At 41.0% G+C, this 22,004-nt stretch overlaps 1 protein-coding gene across 2 annotated transcripts in view; it reads right to left on the bottom strand.

The window, feature by feature from the left end:
• Positions 1 to 225: 225 nt before the first annotated feature.
• The window catches only part of MORC3 (MORC family CW-type zinc finger 3), a gene marked incomplete at both ends in the record, with an annotated part of 29,529 nt that continues 7,750 nt past the window's right edge, over positions 226 to 22,004 (bottom strand). The window contains 15 exons of one of the 2 annotated variants that reach the window (XM_084279110.1): positions 226 to 379; positions 4,156 to 4,319; positions 4,761 to 5,601; positions 6,201 to 6,388; positions 8,028 to 8,070; positions 8,920 to 8,994; positions 9,117 to 9,239; positions 9,350 to 9,454; positions 13,290 to 13,387; positions 13,830 to 13,949; positions 14,224 to 14,355; positions 15,596 to 15,743; positions 18,452 to 18,594; positions 18,877 to 19,102; positions 20,234 to 20,366. In XM_084279110.1, the coding sequence (XP_084135236.1) occupies positions 226 to 379; positions 4,156 to 4,319; positions 4,761 to 5,601; positions 6,201 to 6,388; positions 8,028 to 8,070; positions 8,920 to 8,994; positions 9,117 to 9,239; positions 9,350 to 9,454; positions 13,290 to 13,387; positions 13,830 to 13,949; positions 14,224 to 14,355; positions 15,596 to 15,743; positions 18,452 to 18,594; positions 18,877 to 19,102; positions 20,234 to 20,366 (2,693 nt within the window). The remainder of the gene's footprint in view (positions 380 to 4,155; positions 4,320 to 4,760; positions 5,602 to 6,200; positions 6,389 to 8,027; positions 8,071 to 8,919; positions 8,995 to 9,116; positions 9,240 to 9,349; positions 9,455 to 13,289; positions 13,388 to 13,829; positions 13,950 to 14,223; positions 14,356 to 15,595; positions 15,744 to 18,451; positions 18,595 to 18,876; positions 19,103 to 20,233; positions 20,367 to 22,004) is intronic. The other variant, XM_084279111.1, reaches the window with a different exon arrangement.

Genomic DNA, 22,004 nt, shown 5'->3' with positions numbered 1-22,004 from the left:
TTAATTAAGTACATCAGGGTTGGTCAATATTGACAGTATTCCTTTAAGAGGAAGTGAAGATAATACCCACTGTATCTGTGGGAACATCTTACCGCGCAGCGTATATACACTTCGTGATCGAACTATGTCAAATATATAAAGTGAAGAAGCAGTATATACAGTTTTGAACCTACACAAAGGTTACAATGGAAGATCAAGTAAAGGTCTGCTGAAAATCTTAAGATACTAAGTACTACTGATTTCGTGCATTTGTTCTACAACTTGTCCCAAAATTTCATCTACAACATCAATATCATAATTTACTTGCTGCAAGTCTAGATCAGGCATGATGGTAGCCAGAAGTTGTCCAACATTCACTCGAAGAGAGCGCAGTTTCAGGCTGTGAAGAAATAATTAGATTTGATTAGATGTAGATAGAGTTTTACATTCAAATACACAGTATTTTTATTTAACAATGCTGGATTAATACTCTGTAAAGGCTCCATGCATGATTTCTGTAAACCAGTAACAAAAAAACCAAAGATGCAGGTAAAGCTACACCAGGATCATTTAAAACTCTACCCAGTTTTCAAAGCTGAGCCTCTCAAGTTTTCATCTTGAAGGTAAATAAACCCTTAGTTTCACACAAATGCTAAGGGCTAAAGTGAATTCTGCCCTGACCCAAACACATCACAATTATTTCTAAATGCTTTTGTTTACATTAGCAAGTAAACAACAGCACAATCCTTTATTCCACCTTTTTATTTTGAGGAATATTAAATATTAATATTAAACCCTAGTATTTTTATATATATACAAGTACTAACTACTACTACTGTCATGGTTTTACCCTGGCTGAGAGCTGAGATCCACGCAGCTGCCTGCTCCTTAAAGGAAAAGAGCAGGGAAAGAGGGAAGGGGGGGGGGGTGAGAGGCAAAGGAAGGGAAAAGGAAGGGGGCAGATAACCCCAAAACCAAGAAATAAGAGGCCCGTGGGTTGGGATAAGGATAGTTTACTAAGATAACAGAAAGATACAATATAACAATGCTAACAAGACTTCAAAGCAAAAATCTATGAAGCTGTTGATACACAATGCAGTTTCTCACCAAACCCACAACTCAGGCCGTGCCACCCAGAGCCGTCCCAGAACCCGACCGTCCCCCAAGAACCGCGTGTCCCGGAGCCGCCCCTGCTCTTCCTCCCGTCAGCCCCCGATATCCTGGGCAGGACGTAACTGGCGTGGAATACTCTCTTTGGCCAAGTTTGGGTCACCTGTCCTGGCTTCGCCCCTCCTTTCTCATGAAGAGCTGAGAAAGTCCTTGACTGTCTGACAGCAACTAAAACCATCAGGGTGTTATCAGCACTACTCCCATTTTAACTCTCAAACACAGCATTCCATCCGCTGTTACAAATGAAGTTAACTCCATCCTGACCAAAAGCAGGACAACTACTTACAGAAAAGAGGGTAGAAGAGGTGAGACAAGAAAGAGTAGCTTGTATAAAGGCTTCAAAACATGAAGAGGAAAGAAGGTAAGAAGTATAGTACAGGACAAATGCTGTGCCTCCTCTTTTTGCTCTTTCCTGGGTTCCCTTGCTCTATCCTTTTTCTGATTAAATTCCTTCCAAGCCACCCATCCCTTCTCTTGAGCATTTCTTTCCACTATCGGTTCCTTTATCATCTCCTATAGCCAATCTTCCCAGTGCCATCACACCACCACAGGACTCAGGGTAGAAGTTACTTACAAGTCCCACGTATGTTTGCTAATTCTTCTAGGAAGCACAAGTTGGATGCTTTAAAAAAAAAATGGGAACTCTGGCAGATAAAGGGGAGATTTAACTACAGAAAAATACTAGATTGAAAGGGGTGTCTGGAAATCATCTAGGCCATTCTCTCCTTCTGCCCCTTCTTCAAAGCAGGGGTAACTGATGAGGTTGCTTATGACCTTCTTGTGTTTTGAACATCTCCAAGGATGGAGATTCCACAATCTCCCTGTGTCCTTTTTTCAGGGATTGACTACCCTTCACTGTAAATATTATAGAGAAAAATCCAGTGTTCAAACAGATTTCCCCTTGTGGCAGCGTGTATTTGTCACCTCTCATCACTCTGCTCCTGAGAAGAGAATCATAGAATATACTGAGTTGGAAGGGACCCGTAAGGTTCGTCAAGTCCAACTCAAAAAGGCTGTCTTCATCTTTTCTACATCTTTACTTAGGCAGCAGAAGAGATCCATAAAATCTTTCAGGGTGACATGTTCTTTGAAAGGCTACTTTCCTGAGCTGCTCCTTCCACATCAGATGCTCCAGGCCCCTAGCCATCTTGGTGGCCCTTCAGCAGACTTTCTCCAATATGCCAGTGTCATTCATATACCAGGGAGCCCAAAACTGGTCACAATCCTCCTTCTTCAGTCTTGACAATACCCAACACTAGCAAAGAGTTACTTCCTTTAAACTGCTGGCTAAACTCTTGCCAATAGAAGCCAGTGCCCTACTGGGCTATCCCACCACCAGAGTGCACTGTTGACTCACATTAAGGTTTTTAGTCTACCAGCATCACAGGCTTCCAAGCTGCTTCTTCCAAGGTGCTCTCCTGTGAGTAGTTGTCAGTTTGTTCAACAGCATTGGGGTATTTCCAACACAGGCACACAACTTTGCAGTTGCCTTTGCTGAATTTCCAGGAGGCTTCTTTCTGCCCGTTTTTCCAATTTGTCAAGGTCCCTCAACAGCAGCCCTACACTCTAGAGTATCAGTGGTTCCCTCCAATTTCATGTCATTGTGAATTAATTCTGCTTCATTATCTAGGCCACTAGTGAAGGCATAAACCATTACTGGCCTTGATACTGATCCATCAGCTCAGCAGTCTGGCCAATTACGTGACCCACCTCCTAGATTACCTGTGCAAACCATACCTCACAAACTTGGCTGTCATGGTATCACAGCAGCCCACATTGGAAGCTTAGCTAAAATGAAGGTTCACAGAGCTGGTTGTCTCATTGTAATTGGAAATGAGGCTACAAAGGCATGATTTAGTCTCCATAAATCCACACTGGTTGTTCCTAATCACCTTGACATGGTGCTGCAGGTGGCTTCCAGGTAGATTGGCTTAATAGTCTTCCCAAGGACTGGGGGCTATGCTTTTGCCTGTCCTAAAGCTGGGCATGGCAACTGCCTTTTTCCATCAACTTGTGCAACCTTTAGAAGATAATTGTTGCAAGGCCAACTGCCCATCAGCTGGCCAGCTCCCTCTGACAGATCTCATCTAGCCCCACAGATCTGGGTATGTCAAATATGTTTAAGTGGTCCCTTGATTCAGTCACCTTTTATTACAGGTAAAGACTTGGGTTTAAAGACCTTACCAAGGTAAGGAAGACACTGGGTACCTCAGTAGTTTGTGCTTCATACCCCTTGTGTCTTTTGCTACTGAGCACCTGCCCCTCTATGCAGCCAGGCCCACGTTTTTCTTAGTTCTCCCGTTGCTGCTACTGTGCGTACAGAAGCCTTTCTGGTGGCCCTTCACAGGCCTTGCCAGCTTTAACTCCAGCTCAGCTCTGGCTTTCAATTCCATCCTACATACCCAGGCAGAACTCATCCCTGCTTCCCCCTGGTATGTGTCCTACTTTTGTGCATTTGCTAATTCTTTTAACCAAGAGCTGCAAGCTCACTATCTGAAAGTTTAAATCCTCATTTAGTTCCAAAGGTACACTCCAGGCACAACCTAGTTCCACAGGATTGGTCTGCAGCAAGAAATTGCTACAGGAAAGCAATGTTTCAAAACCAAACCCAAACTCTTTTCAGAAAAATAGAACACAAAAGTAAAGGTCATCTACACAACCTAAGTTAACAATCACCCTCTTTCCTGCCCCCTGTCTCTCTCCTTGTTCTGCAACTCATATCTAGAAATTACATAGCATTCTTGCTATTTTAAGAAGTGCCAGTATGAATTTTTTTGTGTGCAATGACTAACCTTGCTCACACAAGTACCCATTTAGAAAGATTAAATCACTTGATAAAAAAAATATTACTGAGTTGGGAGTCACAAGAGGCAGTAGAAAAGAATTCCAAGCATCACATTTTATTACATGATTATCAGACACAACCTACATCAAGATGTTTCAGATACAGTCACAGTCAGCCAAAATCTTGCTTGAACAATAGTCTAGAAAGAGCAAAATTGATACCTTTCTCCATCAGAAAAATTTACAGAGTCTTCTACATTACTGGTAGTAGAATCATTTGCACGGTCCACTGCTTGTGGAATCGAAGCTTTTAACTGTGCTATTTCTGCTTTGAGTTCTTCACATTGACAGGCCATTTGATTTTTTTCCACTTCTAGTAGTTCAGTCTGGCAAGTAAATAAAAATATTCTTAAATATCAAATAAAACTGTGATGGATTAAAATAAAGACAGTTTACACAAATTTATATAATTTAACTCAGTTGACTGATTTTAATTAACCTTTCAGTTAGATTTTAAACTAAACTGCTTAAAAATTGTCAGCTGCACATGTTCCCTGCTAAGACTGCTGAGTCTTGTCCTGCATTCAGAGCCACTCAGAGCCCTGCAGTCTCCCTTAAGTATCTCTTCCACAGATAGAGATAACTATCTATGACAGCAGAAAAACAGACACTCCTAGGCTAATTTCAGATTTTCTTCTCTCATTTAGGTGGTTTGGTTAGTTAGTGGACTGAATGACATGACACGTTGTGTACTAGAAGGGCTGTGAAACGCCCATTAAGAAAATAAGAACTGTTAGTTTGAAGGGTATCACTCTTAACGAACGTACCTCACTTTTATATCTGTCTCTCTCAATGCTGCATTTGTCCAGTTGCCTGAAAACATCGTCCAGCTGCACAGCCATCTCATCGACCTCGCTCTTATTTTCACCATCAGCACATTTGCTGCATTCAGATTTTAAGTTCTGCAGGGTACTGCACTGTTCCTTTAGTTTTGCTATTTCTTCTAAGGCCTGTTCATAGAGAACAGTCACTTCTGCTAAACTTCTTTCAGGAACTTTGTCTTCTTCAAATGAAACTGTCTCTGTCTCAGTTGACTGATGGCACATTTCTTTTTTTACGTACTTATTATTCATTTCTAAAATCCTCTGCTCCAGTGTTTCCACTTGTTTGGTTAATACTTCACATTTGTTTTGGTACATTTCTTTTTCTTTGTTTAATAATTGCAGCTGATTTTTCAGTTCATTTCCAAGATCTACAGATGCCTCAGAAACATGATTAGCGTGGTACTGTTTAGCTTCCATCTCTGCCCTGGAAACTTGAGTACCGGTGTCATCCTCCGCCTCTTCCTTTTTAACAACCAAGTTTGGGACCTCTGTCTGTGTCGCTGAGGTCAAGTGTTCACTTCTCGATTCTGAAGCAGCTGCACTGCAGGGCTCTCCAACATCACAGTTTTCTTTCTGCTTCTCCTCTTGATCCAAATTAATACATTCAGTTTTTACGACAGGACCATCAGAATCTGCTGAAGGCTTTGGAGTACTGCTCTCCTCTAAAATGATGACCTCATCATCATCATCATCGTTGGTGTGATGGTTGTTCACTGTTTTGTTATTTAATCGAGGTGTCTTTAACAACACAGGTGTCATGCAACTAGGTGTCTTCCGTTTAAGACTGAGAAGCAAAACATTGCACTGATTACTGTATTGCTCAAGTACTGCAAAGCCATTGGTTTCAAGTACTGCCTGGTGTTCCTACCAGCGCTACTAAAACCTACTGCTCGATAACCAGAGAGAGATGTCTGTCTCCCTGAGAGTTATTTTAAGATGTGCAGCCAGAGCAAACACCTTTTCTGTAAGGGCTGGCTGACAGCCGCACACCAAATCATTACCTTCACACACTGTTTTGACTCAGATTTGGACTCAGTATTTACGGGAACAGCCCCCACCCTGTACCCATTCCTTCACCAACAGACATTAAGAAAAATCACACTGCAGAACGCGGTTAACACGACCCTTTTCTTTCCTAAAGACACAAACCACTATGCAATTTTCCTCACCAGTGCACAGTATGCTTTGCTGCGTTCACTTTTGTAGTTCACAAGGTTTCAAGGTACTTTTGATTAACCTGCTGCTTCCTATGCTCTCAAAAGTGACATAATAATGTTGGCAGCTATCACCTCAAGACAGGACTACACCCAACACTGTAATTCTCATTAACAAGTGATTAATTCTAGAAATGAAAAGGAATCCCCTTTGTACAGGTTCACCAACCTGCTATCAGAATCAGAATGAGGTGAAGATACTGATCTATTTAAAATAAGCAGAGGTCTTTTGACAGAAGCATTTGACGTTTCTGGTAAAAGTGATCTTGGACCAGCTTCCTTTCCGCTCACAGCTGAGAATGCCTTGAAGTCTTTACTTGAAGAAACAGGTGTTTTTAAAAACATTTCGTTACTGATCTATAAAATAATATTAGTTAAGAATGAAAAGAAACAGACATTAGTAGATTCTTCAGAATAGACTGAAGCAGTTCTCCTAACTACCGGCCAACACCTAAAATTCTGACTGCCATTTCTTATGTACACTACAAGGATTTCCTCTGACCTGGGCTCAGTATTTTGCATTAAAAAAGCCTAACTAGACTCTACATCATCTTAACTTAACGATCGCACAACCCCCACCCCCAAAGCCTAGTGATGCATATCAAGTATTTCCTTCTGTTGGTTTAAGACACACAACATACTAGAAAGCACCAAGTTCTGTATCATAACTACAGACTTCTGTCAGATTTCTTAGTGGACTTTGAATGCTCTACACCGGCTGCACACCCTCAACCATGCAGAGATTTCTTGCTGTCAGAAAACAGCTTTCTGATGTTACAAATCTTTCTCCAGATAGAGCTTTGTTTAAAGTACCACACAGTCTCAAGCAAGAGCTTTTCCCAAGCTGTATCTCTCTCTGAAGTCTGGCCACCATACACAAAGTACAGGACAGCCATCTCTGTTAAAGCTGCTCATGATTAATTCAGTTTGTCTAAAATGATCAATTCTTTACTTTTAGAAAATACTTTCATACTTTGGCAGAAGTAATGGCAGAAAAAAATTAGAATTAAGTATATAGGTTAAAACAGTATGTACAAAATATCTTCTCCATAAATAGAATGATCTGAAGTTAGCACTTCACTTTGAAAATAACGTAAGCTAAATCACACTCAGGAAATTTGATTGAGTTACAACCTACACATTCTCATCACTCGCTCATGTTGACTTGCGTCTGCATTTAATTTGACTGTGAGTGCCTCCTTGCAAAAGTATGGCCACTACAAGTCTGTTCTTCCCCAGCCCCTGCCCCAGTTTTAAGGGCATCTTTACTTTTTGTATCCTCACCACATCTCTCTACAACAACAAATCCACTTCCAATAATCAGATATCATGCCACAAAACCAGCTGTGAGTGACTGACATCTTTTCTAGTACTATTTTGTGAGAGAATCATAGAATCATAGAATGGCATGGGTAGAAAGGGACCCCAAGGATCATAGAGCTCCAACACCCCTGCCACAGGCAGGCACACCAACCTCCAGGCCTGGATCTACAAAAGGTTGCCCAGGGCCCCATCCAACCTGGCCTTGAACACCTCCAGGGATGGGGCATCCACCAGCTCTATGGGCAGCCTGTTCCAGCACCTCACCACTCTCTCTGTAAAAAACCTCCCCCTAATATCTAATCTAAACCTTCCTTCCTTTAGTTTTAATCCATTCCCCCTTGTCCTGCCATTGTCTACCCTTTTAAAAAGTTGATTCCCCTCCTGTTTGTATGTTCCCTTCAGGTAGTGGAAGGCTTTGTCTCTCTCAAACCCTTTCTTCAGTACTACATAGAAAACAATGGTGAACTTTCCATCCTCAGACAGGGGATTTTTGGTTTACTAATAGCGAGCATATCTCCTACAGCCATCAAAACAAAACAGGATGTCAAACTGACCGCTAACTACAGCAAACTCTGACTCAAAGCCTGGCCTGTTAGATCACACTGCATAGTATTGTTGCCAAGAAGAATAACTCTTCTACCAAGGTCAGTTTCCCATCAAACTCAAGAGTTACCTGGTAACTGTACTCCAGTCGCTTCCTCAGTTTTTCCCTGTCTCTGCATGGCAGCAAGGAAAAAAGATTAAGAGCTTAGATTCAAAATGTTAATTCATTATAAAACCAAGCCATCCTCAACATCCAAAAGCAAACAATACTTCTTATCTCAGCTAGGTACAATAATGTTCTAGTGAACATATTCTGGCTTACTGAAAGAAAATCTTCTGCAGGAACTTAAAAGCCAACGTATCTTAAAGGTAGCTTAACTTCCAACAAGCTCTGTCTCAGATTAAGATTTATTAAAAAATAATAATAATTGCACACTCCCCCTTCCAAAATCCCCCAACCACTCCCACTCCTGCAATGCTAGCCAGCATTAAAGTTACCCAAGTCACGTTTTGGGGTTTTAGCTAAGAATCCTCTTTTTCTTCAGTAAATGTACTGAAGTATTATGCTGCTTCAACATGGACCTCGAAAGTAACAGGAGACCTTGTCCAGGTAACTAACAGCCCTAGTAGCTTGCTTCTCTAACATCCCAAACTATCCTTATACTCTCTACTGCTGTGAAACAATGCCCTCTGAGTGCTGCCCTCGAACACAAATTACTGCACTGCTCTCCTTAGTAGTTATGAAACAGGAGAGGCCCCTTTTGTTACGACTTCCCTAACTTTGGTTTAGGAGGGCAAACAGGTAATTAAGTAAATCTGAATGCAATGCCAACATACTAATAACAGAGAAAAGAACAGTGTTATCCATATCTTCACTGCTATAATCAAGCCTTGGTTTCAGGGCACTATTTTCTGGCTGGACAGATTCCCAGAAGAGGTGCAATTATACCATAGGTACGAGAGAAGGGCATTTAATTTTCATGTTCCTTTTCTAGTGTTGTAAGAAAGTCTCTATCACTCACTTCTTTTTGTATGTTTTCTCATACGTAGGATGTATTAAGTCATCATCTTCTGGTTCTTCTGGTACATTACAATTCCTAAGTTAAGAAAGACAAAAAAAAAGCGCAACAGAAAGAGCTTAACATCTGTGCTTCTACCAAGTGATAGAAGAATAGTCACTAAACCCAGTCTCTAGATATTAATTGAAACCTGGTTTTACCGGAACTGCGGGTCGGGGTTCAGTGAGCAGTACCACTTTTCTGGCAACTGATCAATTCCATCTGGCAGCTTCCGCCACTTCAGACACGCATCACACTGTACCCACGTCTGATCAGGCTGTTTTCTGTGATGGAAAAAACAGTGCAACTTTCCCATTGAAAGCTCATTTTCATAACTGAGTGTAAAACAGTATTAACAGTAGGTAAAAGTCTCCTAAATAGAAGTGATACTCACTGTATCTCCTCAACTGGCAGAGCTAATGGATATTCTTCATTTTTCTTCGTTTTCATTTCATTCCAGTAATCATTAAGTTTTTCTCCTAATGCTGCTATTGTAAGTCTAAAAAGAGAAATTTTTAAAAGACAACCTTAAGTAATCAACAATGAACCTTTATAAACTACAGTGAAAGAGTAAACGTGTGAAGCCCTCTAATATTTCCATTTGCACAAAGTAAGCTTTTTGCTTACAGGAATTCTGTGAAGCCATATTTGTCAGCAAAGAAATTACTGGAAGAATGAGTTGGAACACAAAGACTGAAGTCAAGAGTGCTCAGCTCAGAAGTACTGTGAATGTACAGTGCAAACCCTCACCAGTTCAACCTCAATCCCAGAAAAAACAAGTACAAAACTACCTCTGTCAATCCAGCACCCAGCTGTGTTATTTGGATGATGTTTCCACACATCCATCACACTTTCATGACTACTCTAAGCTGACATACAACACTACACAGAGACTGCAAATGTATGAACGCTTTAATGTGGTGTAAAGTCTATATGCTACTAAAAGGAGCCGGGCAGTCCTACCCTAGGTTAATTTTTAGCTGGATTAGCTTCCTGACCAGGGTTTGTTGTGCAGCTCCATGCCTGCTAGAGCTGGCACACACAAGAGGGAGTGGCACAGAAGAGCAACAAGCAGCTCCACAGGTGAGGCAGAGTTAAGACTGCCTCTTGTCAGCATGCTGAATTTACATCAGAGTAAATTGGCCGGGTAACCAGAGGCTCAGTCCCTCCCTCCCCGGCTTATGCCACATATACCACCCTATCACTTGAACTAACACTAATGTTTGTGCAGTGAACTGGTCTGACCTACAGGGTTTTGATCACCTCTGAATCCAAGCCATGAATTCCTGTGCCAAAAAAAGGGAAGTACCACAAGGGCAGAAGTGAGCAGCAATGCATGGATGGGATCACATCTCTTTTCTGGAGAGGGAAAAAGGGCGGGTCATCTTAAAACTGATGCTGTAATTTCATGATCAGTGTATGTTTCTCCTTTGAGTTGGAAAGTTAGCTTTTGCAAACCTGTAGCACTTTCTGCAGCAAACCCTTTAGAAAAGATCTTTCAAGTGTGGTATCTCTATGCCCACATTACAAGTGTTTCTAAGAAGAAACAAGGAAAAAGCATTTAATGCTCGTTGCACCAGCCTGTGAGTGCAAACCTTGGCCTACACAAATGATTATCCTGAAACTTTCCTAATTCCTCCCCCTCTGCCAAGGGAACCCTTAATGCCACTGCACATGAACTGGTTCAGGGAGCACCTGTATTGCAAAAACTGACAGTGGAGCTATTTTCCAGTTTGACCGGTTGCCTGATCCGCTTTCCCCGTGCTCTTGTTCAGGGTTCTGCGAGCGCAGTCCTGGCAGAAGGATGTAACTGCTGAAAGCTGGCGGTATCGCCACAGAGCGCGGCACAAGCTGTGGGTACCTTTTAAAGATACAGGCAGACTGAACTTCAGTGGCTGTAGCAGCTCTCAGGCTTGCTGCTCCTCCTCCAGAGGGCTGCTGCTTCAACAGCAGGAATGACCAGATTTATCTTGCTATAGCCCCTCAATTGCTGCAATTAAGAGCTTTGTTTATTACAGAACAGTGGTGTGTTTTTTGTGTTATCTTTATGTGCAGATCTGCACATAAAACAGCAATTTGGGAAGGTGGTGTGGACAGTTCAGGCTGCTGGTGGAAGCTGAACCACAACTGGCTGAAGGGCAAAACACACAGCTTGAAAAAGGTAATGACTCCTGTGTTTGCAAGTCAACACCCTACATCTCTAAGTAAGTGCTGGAATCAAGTGCGTTAGGGCACACAGAAGGAAAGTGCGTCCTCTTTTAAGGACCTATGGTCAAAGGTACCCTAAACAAGAAAATACAGAGACAAACCTGACTAAAAAGGGAGGTAGTGGTAAGAACAAACCTTGCCAGTCACACTAACTGGTAAGGACAAGCAGAGCATGAGAATGTTTATTTTTGTTTAATTGGGAGGATAAGGAAAAGGAAGGAGACAAACACAGAAAGTAATAAAACCTGACCAGCTAGCCTTAAAGACAATGACCAGAAACAAATCAGGTCAGTCATGCTAATTAAGAAGTTGCTGCAAGCACACTGGGATTTTGCAACTGATAAGGATACAAACTTGAAGATCAAGGATGCTTGGAGAGTCAATGGAATTATGCCAACTGGTGAGGCAATGTGTGTGGGTAAGGGGGAGCAGGGAGGAACAAAAAGGGGCCAGGAAGAAAAGGCTATCAAAGGAGCTGTTGGCCTGTAAAACAGGTTTGGGCAGTACTGTGGTCTGGCTGAGCCTTGCGCCTGATCATCATAGTCTGTCCTATCTCCTTGTACCCTCTTATTCAATATTTTCTTAACTCTCTACATAACCTCATTTTCTATCCCATGTGCATGTGTATGGCAAGGACTAAGTGCCAGGTACTGGTGAGAGCTCTGTTTGTGTGAGTGGATTTGGTGCCAGCTCCTGGAGTTGAGGCTGCATGCGTAGTGTCAGCTACTGAAGCACCTGGAGGTCCCACAAAAAACAGCTCCTGGGGTGGACCAGCAGGAGCAAAACGCTCAGTGCTGGCAGCTGGAGCTGGGCCCTGGGTCACAGCCTGTGCGACTGGTGCTGGCTCTTGGTGGGGGAAAAGAGCGTCTGCATCTTCCCCAGTCCCGGTGTCCTGGTGTGCATGGAGTGGATGCGTGTTGCTAGAAGACTCCAAACTGAACTCAGCAGTGAATAGCAGGCCCTAGGTCTGGGCAGGGGCATCATGCGCGCAAAGGTCAAAGGTACAGGTATACTCAGCAGGACTTGCAAATATGTCATAGGAGTGTGCTAGCATAGGACATTAGCTAGCAAAGGTCAAAATTTCACTAGTCAGCATGGAGAACACCCATGAAATCAGGTAAGAGGGCCCGGGATCCAAGCAGGGATCCCAGGAGAACAGAAGGGCTGTGCTGGTGCTCAGTGGACTCCTAATACATGAAGCCCCAAAAAAACCCCAGAAATAGCCCTGTCACCATGAAGGGAAAGAGAGTAATAGAGTAGAACAATACTCCAGGTTTGTGTTCAGGAAGTTTTCCCTGGACAGTTTTTACACCTCAGCTTAAGAACTGTTTAGGTAACTCAACCCCTCCAGCTTTTTCTCCCTCACATGCCTTCATCCACAATGCCAGCAGAACCAATTTACAGTAGAGCAGTAGAAACAGATTAAGTAATTCATCTGCTTTAAAACTTTCAGAGATGAGGACTGTTTTTAAGTCAGACTGGATTCCCAATCTGGTTCACAGTTTAACTGTAGGAAATACCACACTAGATACTGATGGATCGGATCGATGCTGATACGTGAAAAAGTGGCAGCCCTGAGTTAGAAACAAAGCAATGCCCCAAATCACCACTGCCTTCAGGATGTCAAGTATTTGAAATGCTTTATCAGGTGGCAGAGAATTTGAGTGCACTCAAGTTCACTTTTAAGAAAGAAACTGAAATGCAGGTCTTGGCAATATTCTAAGCAGCTCTTCCAAAAAAAAAAAAAAAAGGCCAAACAAAAATTACTATAAAAACTTAACAGTGTGTGATTCATGTATGACAAATTTCCTTGTCACACATACACCCACATCTCAGCAAGTTATTCTGTGCTCACTTTGCAATCAGCGAGGGGCAGAATTACAAGCAAGCTCTTTTAGGGCACTTGCTTTAAAATGACGTGTGTGATACTCTAGACTTTGCTGAGGGCACAATGAACACAATATAACTAGTGTAGATGTCCCACCTCTATCGTTCAGCACAGTCACACAATTTAGTGATGGGACATAAGCTTTTGTTCTTACTGCTAAGAAGCGGCCTTTATCCTCGGGCCCTTCACAACGAATGACAATATTCAATGGAAAGGCTACATAAAAATATACATTTACCTGTATTCATTTGTGTAGTCAAAGTCTTGTTTATTATGAGTTGGCTTCAGGAAGTTGCATTCAATAATCCCAACTACACCAACACCCATGTTATTTGCCTGTAAGAAATTTAAGATTTACGAGGAAACACAAGATACATTCTGTGCTAATACTCCAAGAGTTTGTCAGAGGTAATTATGAGCTATAGATACTACATTAAAACAATTTTCTGACCTATGACTCCTCTCCAAAGAAACTCTCAGCACAAACCCCCTCAATAAAAGAATTCTCTGTTCCACCCCTCTTTTTGCCCTGAAATATATGCTTAGGCCTATATTTTGTTATCAAGCGTAGTTCCAAAAACAAACACTAAATTAACTGCAAACAATGTAATACTGTTTAACTGCTGCACAAACAAACAAAGAAAGGTGGGTTTTATAAAGGATATATTAAAAGGATATATCAATATCTTAGTTTCCACCCTTATTATTTTAAAAGTCAGCGTCTGAGTGAAAATGATTCTGAAGATCTTGAAATATTTCTTGAGCTTTAATTTCTTACCTTTAACTGACAGCCAACTCTTTCATAAGCTTTGATGAGTCTGTTTTTATGGTACATCATTATTCCATAATGATCTTTGTTTCTGCAGTTAAATCCAAAAGTAATTCTCACTGTTTTAGCCTTTTACCAGACATTAAGGAAAAACCTGGTTAACCTCATGCAACACAAAGATACAGTTACCCCGAGCGTCGATTTTAACCGCGTCCTAGAATTGACCTTTTTTTTCTTTTAAAAAAAAATACTGAGATAATTTCTCTAGTATGTCTTTACAAAACAAGAAAACACCAACCACATAAGTACAGCTGCAACACACCCCGCAGAATCCAGGCAGTATGCACAGAAAGCCGCGTCATTAAATTCAGCGTGTGGGGAGGTCGGTATTAGCAAAGGATACGTTCAGAAATTTCGGCCGGTATATGTCGCGCTCGATGAAGGCCAGGCTTTTGGAAACCAGCTGGGTCTTCACCTTCTGTCCTCGCAGAATGATCTGCATCGTGGGCTTCAGATACAGAATACTGCAGTAAGCCTACAAAAGAGAGAAAGTCCTGTTGTTAAAAAAACCCAAACCAAAACAAAGTCCTCAAGACATGAATATTTTATTACACATCTTTGTGGTTATGAAGACAAACTGAAGTTTTAAATCAAATTTTGAAATGTGTGTTTTTCCCTAACTTGAACCCAGAAAAGTAAGAAATCTAGGTATGCGTAATAAGCATACATATATCACAAGTTGAATGAATAGTAACCAAAGTACAACTTTTTATATTCATAAAAGTTAATCCGGTGTCTGAAGATGGAGTTGACCACTAGAAGAGCACTCAAAAACACAAGTGTCTCTTCCTATCCTTTTACTGAGAGCTTGAAAATTCTACTACAAACTTTAAAATAACAGAAGCAAGCGTGAGAGCTTTGTTCCAAGTGACTGCATATGATCGTAGCTTAAAAACAGCAATGCACTATTTTTTATAAATGTGCATACCTGTAAATTTTAATTTGCATTTAATTTAATGTTATATTTACAACTTCTAACAGTTTACAAGGATAGAGGACTTTAGCAAGTCTTAGAATAATTGAATGTTTCAGTTCAGCTGGAATATTACTTCTGAATATTATCCATGGGAAGTGTCCAGAACACCTAGTAATTCCAGATGCATTTTCTAACAAGTCAAAGCCTTCTTAATGAATCAATAGTGGAGACAATGGTCATATCAATTAGCCTACAGAAAAGCCTTGTCCCTGTCTGCATGCACATATTCAAACAACAGAGCTGCTTCCCAATTCCTCTGCCTCTTTTTGAAACCTAGAAATGGCACTTTGGCAACCAAAGCCCATTTTAAAGAGAACGACATGGGCACAGACAGCAGCAGTACTATATGCACTTGTGCCAGCACTACAATGGAATTGTTTACTCTGCTGACAACCACACACCCCCCTATTTAATTTCCCAAGCTACTGCCTGCATTTCCTTCTTGCTCCTTAGCCAATAATGATAGCTACATTTAAGAGCAAAAGGCATCTGCAAGACAACAGAAAACACAGCAATTTTCTTCTAAATGAATAGCAACTGTTTACACAAGTACACAAACACATTCCACCTTCAAGTTTCAAAGGTAATGTTTACATATTGCCCTGGCATTTAAATTCTGACATCTGTGTGCCCCCCTCCAATCAACACATCTGTATAGCACTTTATATTAAACCAAAACCATAGACCCTCCAGCTTCCAAAAATAACCAACAGAGTAAATTTTAAAAAGTTATACATACTCTCAGTGAATAATCACTTTCCGGAACAACCTGGTCCAGTCTCTCTTGTTTTTTATATCCTTTTTTGCCAGTTTCATCTAAGTCCTCTGGAATTCTGATGTCATATTTATCCTTGTCAAAGTCAAACTCCGTTTTTTCATTTTTATCTCTAAGAAATAAGAGTTAAAAAATACTGTTGGGGGGGTAGGGAGGGAGCCAACACAAGTTAAGATATTGTGGTGGACCCAGCAGGTATCACAAAGATGCAAGAAAAAGGGAACTCAATATTGAGCCATGGTGGTTTTCCTCACAGATTTGCTAAAATTCACATAAAGTTCACCAGTTTCTTTCAGATACCCAAGGAACAGAAGAGAAGTGACAGCTAGTGAGACATTAATTAATTCTAACTTAATTCTAAACAATTCACACAAATAAAAACACTATCAGGTGTCAATTCTAGGTGGACCAAGACACACACATTCCTTCTAAATGCAAACTTTCCAAACACTACAAATTGACTTTCTGAGATTTTTAATGCTGCAAAAAATGTCACCACAGCTTTCCAACTCAGTAACTGTCACAATACACATGCATGATGTTTAGCTACAGATATAAACACACTGCAGGATCCTGGCAATACCTTTGCACAACACTGAGATGCACTGTAGTTGGCACAGATATTCTGGAAATAAAGTCTTTTAATACTAAAACAACTCCATGTTTTGTTTTGAAGTTTGGGGTTTTTTAAAAGCATATTAGAAACAACATGAACATCTCCTAAGTGTTCTCCCCCACAATTTCCCATGAATACACTCCGAAATTCAGAACATGAAAGTTGCCCTGCCCAGTCAGCTGGGTTCACTGTATTTTCTTTTGCTGAAGCCGTGAAGCGATGCACATTCCTAAACAGGTTCACACCTAAAGATAAATGAAAGTCTACCTGGGCAATGCAAATTCGTTTCTGAACTGCAAAGGAGGTGAAGTTTTTCTTATACAGCAGATGGCAAGCATGGAAAGTTGGGCCCGGGTGAACATAATGAGGTTCAACACCACGAAGTGCAAGGTCTGGCACTTGGGCCAGAAGAATCCCAGACACAGATACAGACTGGGAGAAGAGGTCCTGGAGAGCAGCCCTGCTGAGGAGGACTTGGGGATTCTGGTGGATGAGAAACTTAACATGAGCCAGCAGTGTGCTCTTGCAGCTCACAAGGCCAATGGTATCCTGGGCTCCATCAGAAGAGGGGTGGCCAGCAGGGACAGGGAGGTGATTGTCCCTCTCTACTCTGCCCTCGTGAGGCCCCATCTGGAGTCCTGTGTCCAGGTCTGGGGCCCCCAATACAAGAAAGATGTGAAACTGTTGGAGGGGGTTCAGAGGAGGCCACGAAGATGATTAGAGGGCTGGAGCACCTCCCCTACGAAGAGAGGCTGGGGGAGCTGGGCTTGTTCAGCCTGGAGAAGAGAAGGCTGCGGGGGGACCTCATTGCAGCCTTCCAGTACCTGAAAGGAACACACAAACACGAGGGGAATCAACTTTTTAAAAGGGTTTAAATTGGGTATTAGGGGGAAGATTTTTACAGAGTGAGTGGTGAGGTGCTGGAACAGGCTGCCCAGAGAGGTGGTGGATGCCCCGTCCCAGGAGGTGTTCCAAGGCCACATTGGATGGGGCCCTGGGCAACCTTGTGTAGATCCAGGCCTGGAGGTTGGTGTCCCTGCCTGTGGCAGGGGTGTTGGAACTCCATGATCCTTGGGGTCCCTTCCAACACAGATCATTCTATGATTCTATGAAGCATCCAGAATAAGCAATACATTTTGTTACTTCCAGATTTCTAGTATTGAAGTCTCCTAAGCTAAGTGATGCAGGTCTCCCATACTCCCCAGAAATTAACAAAATAAAAAAACCTCTGAACTTTTCACCTGCTGTAATTGACAGAGATACTTTTTGTCCTGTAACAATCTATACTCCTCCAGGTGTGGTTTCCTCCCCCCTTCTTCTATATTGCAACAATACAGATAAACTGAAAAAAAAAGCAAGATAGATTCTCCCTAAGTCCACAGGGCTGAAACAGTTAAAAAATGCTTCCTATAGATACTTTATTACTTCAGGTATTTAAAACTAGAGTAAGACAAACACTTAAGACGGTACAAGATAACCCATTCCAAGCAATTAATGCCATCACAGACCATTATATGTTCCCTGCTAATAAATCAGCAGCAAATATGTTAAGGGAAAGAAGATGGGAAGTGATGACACCCACCTGCCCCTTCTACAGCAACAAATGGTTAAAAAAAAAAAAAAGCAACAAGCAAGTCAAAGCTAGTGAAGGCTGGGAATCTGTACTGTTGTGAACAACCTCATGGAGGCAAGCAGATGAGCTACAGAAAAGTGTATTTATTTACTTGGATCGCTTTTTATTTTATGATAAACAGTTCAGTTTAGAAAGGTCTGGATTCCTCTATGAGGATGCTGCTGACTCCAAACTTTTGACAGTCAGTAATACTTACCTGTACATGCAAATATTTTTTGTTTGGATTTTTGCATTCATAATTTCATAGGTCTGAAATAACAGATTTATAGTTTATCTATTTCAATTTTCCTTCTGGGAAAAGCAACAGTATCTTATCAAAGGAAAATACAAAGTCCTTTACATTGTCCTTCCTTCTGCTCTGTTAACTTGAGATACTAGCAACAGTTCTCTGGCAACAATACAGCCTGTTTCTGTTTCCCTGTTACTGCTAGTTGCCCACAGTCTTTCAAAATTATTCTAAAAAAACCCACAAAAAACCCCGAAACAAAAAAACCCCACCCTTGTATGCTTGCATACACTTAAAAATAACATAAACTAAATGAGATATCCAGGAGACTGGGCTTCATCTTACCTTCTAAGATTCCAAATGATAATTCTTGTTCCTTTTTTCCCTATTATAGCATCAAGCTCTGCCAGTAATTTATCCTCTGTAGAAAATAAAGAATGTGTTAAGATGGCCTTCAGGCTGTTTTTGGATTCTGTTGGATCGCTTATCTGTCGTAAGCATTATGTTAAGGACAGTAAATTTGAATGAAGTAAGCTTTCAGAAGATGGGGAAACTTCGTCAGGATCTGAAGTACAGGATGCAACAACATCCTGCACTGACTTCACAGGTTCTTATTCCACATATCAGAGCTCCAACAAATTTAAAGGCTTTAACAAGTTGCAGCTTTCTCCCCATCTTACAATTTATTTAGGGTATCGTCAAGACCAGGCAAGGACAGGCATTATCCTCCAAATTTGGCACATACCCGCAGTTTCTCATTCAGAAATGACTAAAAGGATATGTTGGTTGTTGAATGTCACTATAGGAACCATGACATGTTCTGCTTTTGTGACTTCAAGGAAGGTCTGAGATAAGAGGCCCACGCTCATGGTTTCTCCGTTCTTGGTGAAGACTATCGCATCTTTTCCCAGGCGCATGGACCCTGACTTAAAGCCGTTCCCATACAGCCCCACTGGAACGCGGCCATTCATCATGGATTTCTCACTGAAGCCAAAGCTGAAACATACGAAAACATTACAAGAGTGTAAAAGTCCCTGTAAAACTTGAAAACCCAAAAAGCGCACACAAGACTTACCAAATTAGACAAACACAGTGAGTTCACCTCTTGGTTAAGAGATCAGGGACTACTGTACAATGAAGCAATGCACAGGTCAGCAAATCCTGTAAGTTACCCGTATTACATTGCTAAAGCCACACTGCAAGAATTCAGGGAAATTTATTTTCATCTTGAAGTATGGAAAAGAAATATCATCTGCCTGGAATGATGCAATAAACATTCTTGCAGGAGTTAAGAGTTATCCTGTGGCTCCACATTAAATAATAAGAAAAGCCCTGACACTTTTCCCCACCACCACCACTTGCTTGAGTGTGAGCTACAAATTTTCCATTACTAACTATACACTACATTTAAACTAAAACAGCTAACTGTATATGGAATTTAGCAACAAAGCTATTATTTTTTGTATCTAACAGGAAAATAAAAATAGCAGTTTGAATTCAGGCTTGCGAAAGTTTAAACCCAGAGATTTATCTGCTGGGAAAACCATCTTTCATGCTAAAAGAGCAACCAAATAGCAACTGTAGAAACTGTAGAAACTGTAGTTGCAGTAGGATCAGTTCAAACCCTATAAAAATTTAAAGACTAATAGACAAACCACACCAATGTAATTATAATTATAATTATAATTCTTTAAAGTTTTACACAATAGCTTCTGTTTTCAATACTCTAAAGGCCTTTAAGAGAATCTCCTTTTTTCCCCTCTCTTGCTCGCTAAGGCAAACTAGAGAAATCTTGAATTAAAAAATATGAATAACTAAATTCTCCTTTGCTCCATGAAAGGGCACTACTGAGAGGGCACAACCACTGAACGGAAAGTTGAATGGGATGGTTGATGGAAAGGATAAAAGGAAATTATGAGATAAAAATGCACTGACAAAGTTGTGTCAAAGTTTTACTAGCATCTGTCTATTCTAGATTTTCACTTGCATAATTGTTGACCTTCAGAAATGTTACATTTATGAACATAATTATTCAATTACATGAGAGAAAAAAGGAATAAGCTCAGTAATAACAGAACTGGAAGCTGGAATTTTTACAAGAAAAACGTTGCAAAAGAGGTTATCCACCTTAGCATTTTGTGCAGCTTCTCTGAGTTCATGCCATTTCCATTATCGGTGAATGTCAAGCATATACTGTCGTTTATCACTGTTTTGTCTATCCATATCTGTTTAGCACTCACATCTGGATCGTAAGCATTATCTGAAGAGAAAGAAAGAAAACAAGAGTGGGATACTAAAAGGCAAAAAATTAAAGAGCTTAAGTATGAACATATTTTAATGTGTTTAATTCCAGTGAAAAGGTCAGATAGTAACTCTTCCAGACCTACTTAAATCTGCACACAGGAATATATAACCTATCTGCCAAATGTTCTTCTTGCCACACTGCCAAAGAGCTATGGAATAGCTGTCCCTAACTTTATCATGGTACTATGCTTCCACCTGTATTTATATGCCAAATATAGCAGCTTAACGTAGCTCCCCAAATGTTTGCCCTATGACCATGAAGAATCAAATACTAAATTAATGTGAGCTCTAAAATTGCAGCCTCTTTTCAGCCCCACACTTAGGTATGTAACACAGTGGCAGAAATTTTGTGCTGATATAAATTTCCTCAGCCAAGTCACTGAATATTAGTGAACTTTTGCACAGAAGCAAAAAGCTGTAGTCTTTAATAAAGTAAATACTAAGTTAAAACCTATTTCTCCTAAAGCACTATAATCTTTACAGAAGACAACACTAAATCAAAACACTATGAAGAAAGAGCTGCATCAAAACCTAGTAAACCTAGCTTGAAAACAACACCCGATTTCCTAGTTATTGCAGGTGACAGTAATGTATAGGCAAAGGTTTAGGCAGAGACAAGCAGCTCATACAGGAGAAGAGAAAACGAAACCAAGACAAGTTTCTACTTTCATTTCCTGTCTCACAAGCAGCTGTTGCAATATTTACTTTCTTCCAACCATGCAAACATATCTTCACAAGGCCATGTTACTGTCCACAATACAGACAGTGGCACACCACCTAGACACACGGCTGCAACAACAGCCTACCTGCTGCAGGAATTTCACTTGGGAAATGACATTTGCAATACTATCACAACTTCAGATAATCACATTTGAGACACTACCAGAAAAACCCCCCAAAAACCCAAGCAAAAACCCTGAAGCCCAACTGCTCAACTCCCAGATAGTTCTGGGAAATCCAGAATTCTGACTCCACAAGATTAAGGTAAAAAAAATTATTGCTGCTGTGCTACCACATCACTTTTGTATGAACAGAGCTGAATGTCACAAATAGACGTTTTGCTACTGCAAGGTGTTCAAATCTAAGGGGACATGACCTTCGCAGAAGGGAAGTACTAAGTTTCTATTTATAGGATTTGAAAGCGCTTGCAGCATCACTACCACAAGGGGAACAAAACCCACGGCTTCTCAAACATTTATTGGCAGCTAAGACAGTTTCAATCTCATCTGCCCTAACACCACTTTCTCATATCTTCTCCTCTGTGCTGTGCTACTCATGGAATCGTGGTGGTGGTGAACAGGGAGGAGGGGCGGGATGTGACAGCACAGCAGGATGCAGTGCCCCTGCCTCACTGCCTTTTTACAGGTTGAGCTGAGGGCCATAAATGAACAGCTCAAGCCAGCACTGCAGCCCGTAAAAAGGAATCACGGCTTGGTAGCTTGCCTTCTATATGCATGAAGTACAAATTGCATCCAGAGTGGGGAAAAAATCATAAAATAAAATTTGACATCAACAAAAGAGGACACTTCAAGCACTACTGAAAGCTTGCAAGTGTTGTTCCAAAACCATACTTTGTACAAGTCATTCTGATTTG

Source organism: Gallinula chloropus (genome assembly GCF_964237585.1).
Source record: "Gallinula chloropus genome assembly, chromosome: 1".
NCBI classification, from domain to species: Eukaryota; Metazoa; Chordata; class Aves; order Gruiformes; family Rallidae; genus Gallinula; species Gallinula chloropus.
This window is presented reverse-complemented; position numbering and strand designations above follow the sequence as displayed.